The sequence below is a fragment of the Lactuca virosa genome, chromosome 9 (genome assembly GCF_052849685.1).
Source record: "Lactuca virosa cultivar CGN04683 chromosome 9, Lactuca_virosa_CGN04683_v6, whole genome shotgun sequence".
Lineage (NCBI taxonomy): Eukaryota > Viridiplantae > Streptophyta > Magnoliopsida > Asterales > Asteraceae > Lactuca > Lactuca virosa.
In genome coordinates, this window is record NC_136434.1 from 9,075,290 (window position 1) to 9,088,643 (window position 13,354).

Below are 13,354 nucleotides of genomic sequence, written 5' to 3' on the forward strand. Positions count from 1 at the left end.
CCCCATTATAGGTGAATAATAAATACACAAGGGGAGAGTAACTCCATCCCTCCTTCTCAGCGGCTATCTCTTTAGGAAGATGGGTGCTGCTGTTTTTTATTAAAAAATCATAATAATACAATGCAACAACTGGGCAGATGGTTTGTTGCACTTGAAATCATTCAAAAGAGACCAATCACATTGCTTGAAGGAGTGCTCCCTTGGAATGCCACACTGCACCCCTTACTGCACCTCGGGGGCGGTGTTCCTGCTGATGTGGCACTCAAGTGCGGCAGGGGCCGCAACCCACTCCCTCTAGTCTAAGTAGGTTTATCTCATAATACAATTATGGTAATCCCTTGGATCAACAATCTTTGGATCATCTTAGTCTAATTCATATTTCGGTACCTTACGACCTTGCCATGAGTCGCTTTTGTCTGTCGGTTTAGCGGCATCCTCGCTCCTAGCGGGAGTTCCTACTTGCTTGCTTTTCTTCTCTACGACCATTATCGAATTGTAACTTGTCATTTAATTATATGAGATACGAGATTTCTCCAAGATTTGTGTTTTGTAACAGTCTCGAGTCTCGCTATCCTGATCTTAAGTTAAATGTAGTTGTCTACTTACATTCTTAGAGTGATTCTGGAGCAATCGGAAAATTCTTGACTAATGGTTTTAGTCTTTTAGAGATTTCGCACAACTAGTTCTCCTACGATGTTTGGTTTTACCTAGTTAAAAAATATATAAGCCTTGTTTCTTTTCCATGATCTTTTTAAATGCTTGGTTTTAGACATGTCACACATCGAGTTCTCAGGTTATAATCTCTTAAACACTGTTGGTTGTTGCCGACGGAAAAGAAACGGTGAAATTCCAACCAAAAAGTAAGAAATGAAAACTCAAGAAAGAAGAAAGGTTGAAAGTAGACTGATGAGACCATTTTATTTTATTTATTAGTAATAAAATATAAGCTATTGAGCTTATATTTTTGTAAGTACCACGTTTTTGTAAAAAACTCCATTAAATTCTTTTACCATCTTTTTGTAAATATTTTTAAAACTACCATCATTTGTAAATTCTTTTTATAATTACCACGTTTTTGTAAAAAACTCCTTTATACATCGTAAAAGAATTGCACTTCTTATTTGTTCATTTGACCCAAACGTCAAAATTGGATCTAATGTTCCCATTTTGCCCCTGTAGATCGGCTTCACTTTTCTGCTAATACGAACGACAACATCAACTACACGAAGTCATTGACTCCACCTTCGCCTCCGGCCGAAGACGCCTCCGCCTCCGGTCTCCAATCGACAACGCCGACAAAGCCTTATCCTCCGGCATCCAGTCGAAGACACCGACGAAGCCTCCTCCTCCGGCCTCCAGCCGCTTCCGCATCCCCCTTCTCTCCTAATCTTCCTAAATTTGGGGGATTTGGAAGGAAGAAAATCGTCTCTTGATATATATTCGGATTACATAATTACCCCTAAAATAACTATATAACGAGATCAAATAACACAGCACGTATACAACTACAAGGAGTTGTAGCTTTTTGCGCAATCTTCCAAGCCGCTGGTTCGTCTCTGCAACAAGGTAAGTTTTATTTTTCTTCTGTTTTTCTTCTCAAGCTTCTATTCTTCGTTTATCATCTACTGTTATAGGATCATATATCAATTGAATGTTATTATTAATGGTGGTTGTTAGTGGGTTTATATTCAATTATAATTTTCAATTTGGCAACACAAAAGGTAGTTTGCATTTGTCGACAACTTTTTTATCCGGTATATATAATGTATTTCTATGAATTACTTTACAGAACTAGGTATAAATATTTGTTTGATTACTGTTACATTGACTTCAAATTGGTTTCAGTTTATCCAGTATATATAATCTACTTCTATGAATTATTTCCAAGAGTAATCCAAATGAAGGTGCATTCTTTGAGTTGTTACTATGAATCAACTTGATATAGAAATCAAAATCTGAATGCTACTCATCTTTTTTGGTAATCCCCCGTTGTTTTTTCACCAATTTGTAACCCAAGAGTTGACAATACTTTCTCATTCAAGTCCAGATACAAACAGTTTCAACTTTTGTTTTGGATTGGTTAAAAATCTGCCAATTTTTTGCTTATTTGGTCAAAATGGAGAGCTGACAATACTTTCTCATTCAAGTCCAGATACAAACAGTTTCAACTTTCTAGTAAATTCATGTTGTCGTCCATATAAATGCAATGAACCATTATGAGCCCTTATTGCTTTATAGGGCATCCAAGGGTAGAATGGTCCTTTTCCACTAAACTTTTAAATAGACCAGTAGCAGCAAATACTCATTTTTGATTATTGGTAGTCATTTGTCCTAATCTACGTTTTCACCATGAAGCTTGGAAAATACTCATTTTTTGTTAGCATGAATAGCATCTGAACATGCACGTTGTAGTTTACTAAATTATTTGATTATTTAGTAAAATGATTTTCGTTATCATTAACAATAATATATAAAACTTTTAGCCTCAAAAGATTAGTTAGTTTGGTGGGAAAAAAAAAAGGTAAGGGTAAAATTGTAAAGTTGTTTTCCTTTCTCTTCCTTTTAACTCGGGAACACCTTTTTTTTTTAGCCTTCCTTCCATTTCATTCGAACTCGGGAACACGAAAGTAGTTATTCCTTTCCTTCCCCTCCCTTTCTTTTGTCTCCATATTTTCCTTCCCTTTCTTTTCTTTCCTTTAGTAAACTCGGGAACTAGGTGTCAATGAGTAGTTACTGAACAACTGATGATATTAGGTTTTTGCTTCATTTTTTTTCCTTCCTTAATTTGAAATTGTGGTTTTTTGGACTCGAAGGATTCATGAGGTGATCGATTTGTTAGGCGATGTTACTCGTTGATGAAAATTGTGGTTTTACTGAAATTGTAGCATATAGATGAAATATTATTTGCTAACATCATCTTTGGTTCATTATGGACTATACACAGTGTGAATCCATCTAAAGTCACCTAGAATACATATCCTTGCACTTTACAAGACAAAAATAGACTATGCAATGTCAAATGACCTAACAAAAATCTGCATTTGCTTAGTTGTTTGTCAATCCTAGTACTTACTCAATGCAAAAACTCTTCAGATTTTAGTATGAATGTACCACTACATGGGACTTGTTAAGAACCTTCAGTTTTCATATAATGTTCATAAATTCCTTTTTGATCATTTACCATTTTCATTAATGGAGAATGGTACGATGCTTAGTTGTTTGTCCAAGATAAATTTCTTACTTCCATTGTTTTGTTCATCTCAAATTCAGTTGATCAAGTAACATTTTCATTAATGGAGAACGGTATAAACAAATGGGAACTTCTAGAAAGCTTGTAAAATCAAATAGTTTGCTATTCAGATTGTATAGACTCTAAATGCATACAACTATCTTTGATCTTTTAATTCTTTTACACACAGGGGTAACTCTATGCACTTGGATATATTTACTACTTTGTCTCAGTAATCTTTGTTTTTACTTAAACTCTATTTTCCAAATACAAATTTATTTGAGTCATTTTAGAAAAAATAAAACAAAAGTTTTATCTTACAGTGAACTACTAGCACTTTGCAGGATACACTCATTACTACTTTACTACTATTAATATGATATTTATCTTACAGTGAAAATACTCCTAAGATTTAGATTATATATATATATATATATATATATATATATATATATATATATATATATTCTGGAAACAAATATTATCTTCCACTAAATCTCTTATCTCTTATTATTTTAAAATAATTCAAATAGGAAACAAATCAACTAAATAATTGACTAAAACAGCCAATAGGAGGCTGTGATCGGAAATACAGAGCGATAACATACCTTTTACTTTGGCTTTTCAGGATTTCCTGCGGATCTTGGAACACTAATCTACGCGTTGTTACAGATCGTTATTACCGCACTAAATGCACTCTTTGTAGATACAGCCGGTAGAAAACCACTTTTATTGGTAACGAAAACACATTTAGCTACAAATTTGATTTGGTCACACAAGCACCTTTTAATTTCATGTTGCAAACTATTCGTGACATTCTAGTTTTTGTTGTCAATTTTATGAAAAAATGGACCAGATACGACCCGACCAAACCGGATAAAGAATGCTTATGCTGCCAGGTCTTTTCCAAACCGACCTTGACCGGACCAGTCCACTATAATATTTTTCTTTTAGGTTTCAGCAATGGGATGTCTATTAACTGCGCTTTTGTTCTACTTGAAGGTGACAGTTGAATCCATGGGTATCCACCACCAGCACCTACTTCTACCCTTTCTCTTTCTAGCCGTACTCCCACTCTCCACCAGCTACCACCACCAGCGGACTCTACTACAAAGCAGCAACGTTTCATGTCCTCTGAACTTTGACTTACTCCGTCGTCTCGCTGGCTCTCGTCGCCCTACTACAGATGATCCTGCAACCGCCTGCCGGTACGCTCAGCAAGGTCTCCGGTTGGTCGAAGCTGATTACCTTCTTCGTACAAACTCTTTCGTACCGCCGTTGAACTCCGCGGAGTCATGTTGGGCGTCTTACCAAATCCTGGCTAATGACTTTTTCCCCAATTTTGATCTGCGGCAAACATGCCGCTTCCAAACGAACTGGATTGCCGTCCCTGGTTGTATGAATATAAGTACCCGTCGAGAATTCGAAAGCCATGTTTCTAGATCATCACTGAACCCCGTCATTTCAGCTTGTAACCAGTCGCTCTCCGGTTCCTCTTGTTCAGCATGCACCGTCGCGCTTTCTACTCTCCAGGCATCATACCTTAACGGCGACTTCGTCGGAAACCTAACGGACTGCCGCGCTTATCCATTCATCTACGCTGCTGCCTTCGTTAATCCATTCGGCCCCACCGACAGAGGTACCGCAGCCTGCTTATTCTCCCTTGATATCGCTTTATCAAAATCCAAGAAGAAAAACAAAACACTTATAATTGTCATCGTCGTGGTTATCGTTGCAATCATTCTATTTGGAATTGCGATTGGATTTTTGTTCTATCGGAACAGAAAACTCAAAAGGAATCGAAGAACAAGAAACGATTCCAATACCGTCTCTGCTTTGGACTCGATTACCGGAAGCACAACGCTAACCAGATACACCATCGAAGATATCAAAGAAGCCACTAGAAACTTCTCGAGAGATAACATAATTGGAAGAGGAGGTTACGGAAACGTATACAAAGGTGTTTTACCTGATGATACCGAAGTCGCATTGAAACGATTCAAGAACTGTTCGGCTGCTGGCGATGCAAGTTTCACACACGAAGTGGAAGTAATCGCGAGCGTCCGCCATGTAAATCTTGTGGGTTTGAGAGGATACTGCACCGCCACCACTTCATATGAAGGTCATCAACGGATCATCGTTTGTGATTTGGTTAAAAATGGCAGCCTCCATGATCATCTTTTCGGGGAGTATTCATCACGAGCCAACCTCAGTTGGCCGATCCGTAGAAAAATCGCTTTGGGTACAGCTCGTGGATTGGCCTATCTTCACTACGGAGCACAACCTGCAATCATTCACAGAGACATCAAAGCTAGTAACATACTCTTGGATGAAAATTTTGAGGCTAAAGTTGCTGATTTTGGGCTAGCTAAATTCGCACCCGAAGGAGCCACACATTTGAGCACCAGGGTGGCCGGAACAATGGGGTATGTTGCCCCGGAGTACGCGTTATACGGGCAACTGACCGAAAGAAGTGATGTTTATAGCTTTGGGGTGGTGCTTTTGGAGCTCTTAAGTGGTAAAAAGGCTCTTATTGGGGTTGGGGATGGTGATGGTCAACCGGTTCTTCTAGCTGATTGGGCTTGGTCAATGGTGCGAAAAGGTACACCTTTAGAGGTAATCGATGATAGTATGCCGGAATGTGGTTCACCTGAAATCATGGAGAAGTATGTGTTGGCGGCAGTTCTTGCATCTCATCCTCAGTTATATGCTCGGCCTACAATGGATCAGGTGTTGAAGATGTTAGACACGGATTTACCAGTTCCTTCAATACCGGAAAGGCCGATTCCGCTTATAGCCGGAATCGAGGATATCGAGAAATCTGTTAGTAGTAGTGGATCGGGTCGTTTGTCTACTCCTAGAGGGTATCAGTCGTTTGAGATAGATGGACAATTTTCCACCAAGAGGGAGCAGCACGAAGGAGCCCGTCTTTCGGGTGGCAGATAGCACACCTCATACAGGTACTGTTACATGATTTTATTCTTTTTTTTTTCCCACTCGAATCCTTATGTGGTTAAGCTATGAGTTTGAATCATAGACTTGTATATTATGTTGTAAAGTAGGATTTTGTAAACAGAGGAAACCCGATTTGATGTCATTTATCGTGTCTTTGAAGGAAATTTCCACTTCGATTCGTTACAATTTGTAAAAGTAAAAGAACAAACAACTTTATTTATTTATTTATTTATCATACTTGGTTTCTTTGCAAAGGAGCACACTAAATACATTTACCTATGGGTGCAAACTAGAACATGTTGCTATTTTTGCATAAAGTAGGGGAATTTGTCCTAAATTGAAATATATTGAGTGTCAACACTTGATCAAACTACAACAATTCTTGGACATACTTTGTTGAATCTTATGGCATTTCGTTTTCATAATACATTTTTCAAACAAATTGTTGAGCACATCAATGTATTTGATGCATAATCTTATTCCTATTAGATACATTGTACTTTTTTTATCTTAATATATTAAGGCAATGTACTTTCCTGTTTTGTTCATTCGTTTGTTCTAACACTTGTTCAATAGTGACATGTCATTAGAGAAGTGTTCAACTACAAATATCTTATATCAACATCAACACTCATTAATAACAATATATTATAAATTACATGTTAAAATAATGATATATTATGAGACGAAGTAGCACATTTGTTTGTCACATTATCTATAATCATACTAACCTTTTAATATATATTTTTTGCAGGCCTGCAAAACTTGAGATCTAAAAAAGTATTAAACTAATGAAAATGACAAAAATCTATGCAAATTGTGTATAGATACTTTATATTTTAAAGGTAAAGGGTCTTGTATTAGCCATGACGACAACATAACACAACTTGCAAATTACCAACTAATCCCTTTCGAGATCTTTGGAAACCTAATATTTTTATTCCAAAAACTTTAAATTAACTTAAAAAAACTTAATAATCAAAATAAATTCGTCTAAACAATAGATTAGTGGTTGATATGATGAAGAATGCGAAAAATGGAATATTTTGTTGAAACAATTTTATGAGAAAACTATTTATTTTGCCTAATAGAAAGGAATAAATAATATTTCAAACAATTATAATAAATGTTTAATTATTAAAAAACGTGTTAGAAAATGTTTTTTAAGATATTTTTTATTGGTTTGACATTAATAATGTTTTTTAGAGCAACATTTGACATAATAAATAAGCTTTATAATTGGCTTGACTTAAATACTTTTATTTGTATTTTGGGAAAAAAATATAGTTCTTATTATATATATATTTATAAAAACTATAATGTAAAAGTAATAATCTATTTCTTCAAATGAATGAGTATTACTCATATAAACATATGTATGTATAAAGACCAAATTGTCAATGAAAAAACAACTTGCTTCACATATATCACATATATGACCTTCGACACATAAAAACCCTACCTATTAACAAACAACATCAAACACCAAACGCCAAAGAGTTGGTGAGCAAATGCATCAAATAGAAAAAAAAAAAAAAAAACAAGAGAACAAAGTTTCAACATATATAACCGAAGAAAGCTAATACCGACAATAAGACAATAAGCAAATACAAGAATACCGGTACAATACGATACATAAAACACAAACTAGAACAAAATAAATATAATAAAGGATCCCAGTCTACTCGACTACCCTAGTACTAAGTCTCCAAATACTCTTGTCTGAGGTATTGTCTTCTGAAAGACCTAACTCCTTCATATCTAGCCTAACACTATCTTTCCACTTCCTTTGAGGTCGTCCTCTCCTCTTTGAACTCTCCACTGTCTCCACCCTCGTAATTGTTGCCGTTGGAAGCCTCCTATGGATATATATGACGAAACCACCGAAGTCTACCTTCTCTTAATTTTTCAGAAATTGGTGCAACTCCTAAAGAACTCCGAGTTTGGTATGCTGTCGAGCAAAGTTTTACCGAATGAGCACCTCAACATCCTCATTTCTGCGGTTGACATTTAATGTATGAAGTGGAATGACTATTGAAGAGTTTAATAGGGAAAATAAATGTTGTATATAATTGAACTAATCTATTAAACTTTATGATGTACTAAAAACAAAATAAGTTTTGTGCAATGGTAATCCGTCTAAAAGGAAAAAGCCATTGGTTGAAACTCGAAACTCCAAATCTGTCGCTATATAGTTTGAGATGGTGGCATGCAGTACTTCACAATAGGTCCAGATAACTGCCATTATATTGATGCACACAAGATACCAAGAAAGAACAACCCATGTGCAAATTTAAAAACATCCATCGATCTAATCTTTAAACACTACAAACAAACTTGTTTTTAATCGAGCTGTCCATAATATTCCTCTCAAAAAATAAAGAACAGTTTGTGTTATTTTGCTTCACTTTCATATATAAATGCAACTAGTTGAATACATATATATCTAACATAACTAAAGAGCTTTCATTTTAGATCCTAGTTTCTTCACAATTTTGATATGGCGAATACCGAGACCCTGAATCAAGATGACATCCGAGCCCCACTCGTCGCTCAAACTGTTGATGAAAAACACGAAAGCATCAAGCAGAGCAACTTCATGGTTTATCTCAGCACCTTCGTTGCTGTTTGTGGCTCTTTCGCCTTTGGATCATGCGTAAGTTTTATATTTGCACCATACGCACACTAAAACCATAATAAATTAAAACTGCTTGTAATTATGTATACTCCTGTTTATGTTTGTTTATTTCTCAGGCGGGTTACTCGTCGCCTACTCAATCAGCCATCACAGAAGATCTAAATCTGTCCTTAGCTGAGGTTAGTACGTTCAGTTTCAGCACACGTGTTATAATCTCTAAATTTTAATAGAGACCGATTGCGGCTGAAATCATATCTTTCTCTATATATGTTGAAGGACTCCACATATCTAACAGTATGGCTTTTTACAGTACTCATTGTTTGGATCAATCTTGACATTTGGTGCAATGATCGGGGCGATCACAAGTGGACCAATAGCGGATTTTGTTGGCCGAAAAGGGGTAAGTGCATGCTTAATTTGGGGCTCGAATCTTGTATGTAATGCACAAAATCATAACCGAGATCCATGCATGTATACATACAGGCATTGAGGGTATCGAGTGTTTTCTGTTCAGTGGGTTGGCTAGCGATTTACTTTGCTGAGGTACGTACAATCGTGTCCTTTTGAAATTGTAATTAATTATGCATGGCATGAAACTAATTATAAGAGGTTTGTTTTATTACGATATATATATAGGGGCCCGTGGCTTTGGATATCGGAAGACTAGCAACAGGATATGGGATGGGAGTATTTTCGTATGTTGTACCCGTGTTTATAGCTGAAATCGCGCCAAAAGATCTACGAGGCTCGTTGACAGCAGCCAATCAGGTTGAGATCACTATTTGATATAACATATGAAATAAATTTATGTTGAATTTGCGATGTATTTTATATATAATATATACCATGTATCCAGCTTATGATCGTTGCAGCCGTGTCGCTTTCATTTGTGATTGGAAACGTGACGCCATGGAGGATATTGGCCTTGACAGGTCAAAACACAAACTATTTAATTTATTATTAACTACTCACAATTTTGTATAAATTGTGTTGCATTTTGTGTTTATTTAATTATATATTACTCTTTCAAAATTATAACATTTGTAAGTGAGAAAATTAGTAAAATTTGGGTACCTGGTTCTTGAAGCCTAATTAACCGGATCCTATAATCCAGAACCAGTCTGGACGAATTCCTGGTATTTGGACCGAGTACCAGATGAGCCAAAGGTCACTAGTCATGATTTTGTTACTCCTTGAACCGTGAAATTGTATGATTGCAGGAGTTGTTCCATGCATTGTTTTGGTGACGGGATTGTTTTTCATACCCGAGTCTCCAAGATGGCTGGTAAGATCTTCCATCTGCTTGTTTTTCATAATTCATACCATGCATGCATATATCCTAATTCAAAAATTCGGATATCAAAATGAAGTTGCCTTACTTGTAAAAAGGATCAACATATATGCAAAACAATGTTTGACAAACGTGCAGGCTAAAACAGGGAACCATAAAGAGTTTCAGGCTGCACTTAGGAAACTTAGGGGGAAAGATGCCGATATATCCGAAGAAGCCGCTGAAATCCAGGTTCGTGTTTCATAAATTTGTACCTTTCACCCGTTTCCACTTTCCCCCCTACGAGTTTTGTTATAAGGCATTTGAACCCATTCAACGTAATTTTAATACAGGATTATATAGAAACACTTGAAAAGCTTCCGAAAGCCAAACTATTGGATCTATTCCAGAAAAGATACTTGCGATCTGTCATTGTAAGCTCATGCATCTTGTTGCCAAAACATATATATATATATATATATATATATATATATATATATATATATATATATAGTCCTGGTATCGAGTCCTAAAAGTAGAAAATTGCAACCGGACTTGGTTCCACCGGAACTGGCCCCAGCAAGATTGGTTCACGGCCTGAAGTAGCCGGTTCTTAGCCAGACCCAATGCTCAGCCTTACATACAATTAATTAAGTTTACTGTTTTTTGTCTTGTGATGTGAATTGAAGATAGGAGTCGGGCTAATGGTTTGCCAACAATTTGGGGGAATCAATGGTATTTGTTTCTACACGAGCAGCATTTTCGAGTCTGCAGGTATGTATATACATTGCCGCATTCAACTTTAATTTATCCTTCAATACAGAGGGATAGCTTACGTACTGTACTTTGTTTGCTTTTTAGGATTTCCTGCGGATCTTGGTACAATAATCTATGCGTTGTTACAGATCGTTATTACTGCGCTAAATGCACTGTTTGTAGATAAAGCCGGTAGAAAGCCACTTTTATTGGTAAACCAAAACACATTCGACATAGTAACCATTATTGACCCTTTTAATTTCATGTGTTGCATACTATTCAAGACATTCTAGTTTTTGTAGTTAATTAAATGAAAAAAAATGGAGTAGATATGACCCAACTAAACCGGATAAAGGTCGGTCGGAACACTCATGTGGCTGATCCAGACCAGATCATCAGGTCTTTTACAGACCAACCTAGACCAGGCTTTAACTGGACTGGTCCACTAAATAGGCCCAATGTGTCATGTTCGGTGGGTTGCACTACCATCAACCATGATCCGTTTTAAGGTAAAACTATATTTTTTTAGGTTTCGGCAGTGGGATTGGTTATGGGATGTCTATTAACGGCGCTTTCCTTCTACTTGAAGGTAACATTTGACATTTCATTCATTTATAACATTTTTTTCATTATTCATTTTGTAATGAACATTTTTCAGTCCTTAATTAATTATAATGTTCAATTGTATAACGTCTTCATCTTGTTCTGCCAGACTTATGAAATTGGACTATCAGCAGTACCTGCACTTGCTGTTACCGGCATACTGGTAACTTGAAACTAAGGCTATATATCTGAAAAACCAAAACTAACTATTAATTTGATATACGAGCTCTAAAATAGTTTTCTTGAACACGTACACACAGTTATATATTGGGTCATTTTCAGCTGGAATGGGAGCAATTCCATGGGTTATAATGTCGGAGGTACCATTAATTTTCACATATCTAAATTAATTCCATGTCCATGGAAATAACAACTCTTGCTAATTTGTATCCAGATATTCCCGATCAATATAAAAGGAGCGGCTGGAAGCCTTGCGACTCTGGTAAACTGGTTTGGTGCGTGGGCAATCTCATTTACCTTCAACTTTCTCTTGAGCTGGAGTTCATACGGTAAGTTTACGCCACAATATACACGATACCAATTAAGTCAGTTATATACATAACACCACGTTTTCAGGTGTGATTGATGTGTTTTCTTGTGTGATTGCTTTTATAGGGACATTCATCATTTACGCCGCGATAAATGCGTGTGCGATTGTGTTTGTGATAAAGATGGTACCTGAAACAAAAGGAAGAACATTGGAGCAGATACAAGCTGCCATTAATGGCTAGAAGCGACATAAAATCGACCTCGTTCTGACTTGCTGGTTCACAGCGCTTTTGTTTCTTTCTTTTATTTATTTTTTTGGTTTTTAAGTTTTTGAATTTTTCTACCTTTAACGGGTGATTAAGTGAAGGAGATGTTGAGAAGAACCACCCAATCTGAATGCGACCATACATATTTGATTATCTAGGAATTAGGCGAAGCACGAGTCCACGAAATTTAGGAGTGTATTTTGAGACTTTGGTAAGAGCAATCCATGAGACACCCAACCTGCAGTGATATGTATAATATAAGAAAAAATTACGAAAATGGTTTTCTAGTAAAAAATATATGTTTTTGGTTCAAAAATGTTTGATGGTGCATCAATGGTCTAATTTTAGATATCTTATGCGGTTTTGATTCCTATTTCAATAAATTTAACAACTTGACTGTTCGCTTTTTTAAGATCACAAATTTACCCTTACAGATCATTTCTGTAATTGTGTTTTTTTTTTACCAAACAACAGAGACCATTTATGTATTCTTTTAATTTTTATTTAGATTTCATAATCGATTTAGTCATTATTTTTTTTTATTCAATTAAGTCCCAAAAGCCGGAAATAGTATTCATTTTGACCATTTTACCCGGTTAACAAGGTCATCCAACTTTCAAAAATTATACTTTTGGCCTAAATATAAAATTATACAACAAATTTTGTCCAAAATTTACATTTTTGGCCTAGATTTTAAATTTTATTATAAATTTGATCCATTTGGTCCAAAATTTACACTTTTGGCCTAGATTTCAAAATTTTGTTACAAATTCAACCTAATTTAGTTTTTTTACATTATTTTTTTCAAAATATGTTATTTTTTTGCTTTATAAAATCATATTTCCACAAAAAAAAAATTCACATAAAAAACGTTCTTTTTTCTATAAAAAACGTTCTTTTTTCTATAAAAAAACATTTTTTTAAACATTTTTTTATGTGAAATACCTATTTATAAAATTAGATCTTTATTAAATATATAAATAAATGTAATCCGTTTTTATAAAAAAATGAATACAAACACGTATTTTATAAAAAAACTGTATACGAACCTATTTTATAATAAATGCATATATATATATATATATATATATATATATATATATATATATATATATATATATATATATATATATATATATGGAAAAGTT

At 35.3% G+C, this 13,354-nt stretch overlaps 2 protein-coding genes across 5 annotated transcripts; both read left to right on the forward strand.

The window, feature by feature from the left end:
• Positions 1-1,146: 1,146 nt before the first annotated feature.
• Positions 1,147-7,116, forward strand: RKF3 (receptor-like kinase in in flowers 3). Of its 3 annotated transcripts, XM_079069868.1 has the most exons (4): positions 1,147-1,566; positions 3,858-3,964; positions 4,232-6,189; positions 6,939-7,116. In XM_079069868.1, exon 3 carries the CDS (start codon positions 4,247-4,249, stop codon positions 6,173-6,175), a length of 1,929 nt encoding a protein of 642 aa, XP_078925994.1. In that variant the 5' UTR covers positions 1,147-1,566; positions 3,858-3,964; positions 4,232-4,246; the 3' UTR covers positions 6,176-6,189; positions 6,939-7,116. The 3 variants fall into 3 exon arrangements, with proteins under 3 accessions (XP_078925994.1, XP_078925993.1, XP_078925995.1); XM_079069867.1 differs by lacking the exon at positions 6,939-7,116 and having other exon boundaries at positions 4,232-6,419; XM_079069869.1 differs by lacking the exon at positions 6,939-7,116 and having other exon boundaries at positions 3,858-3,944; positions 4,232-6,419.
• On the forward strand, positions 6,949-12,323 carry LOC145135615 (Major facilitator superfamily protein). Of its 2 annotated transcripts, XM_079069871.1 has the most exons (17): positions 6,949-7,029; positions 8,660-8,840; positions 8,939-9,001; positions 9,133-9,222; positions 9,306-9,365; positions 9,459-9,590; positions 9,679-9,754; positions 10,043-10,107; positions 10,252-10,344; positions 10,446-10,526; positions 10,782-10,866; positions 10,954-11,060; positions 11,378-11,437; positions 11,561-11,614; positions 11,712-11,771; positions 11,846-11,960; positions 12,067-12,323. In XM_079069871.1, exons 2-17 carry the CDS (start codon positions 8,685-8,687, stop codon positions 12,180-12,182), a joined length of 1,413 nt encoding a protein of 470 aa, XP_078925997.1. In that variant the 5' UTR covers positions 6,949-7,029; positions 8,660-8,684; the 3' UTR covers positions 12,183-12,323. The 2 variants fall into 2 exon arrangements, with proteins under 2 accessions (XP_078925997.1, XP_078925996.1); XM_079069870.1 differs by lacking the exon at positions 6,949-7,029 and having other exon boundaries at positions 8,580-8,840.
• Positions 12,324-13,354: the final 1,031 nt, after the last annotated feature.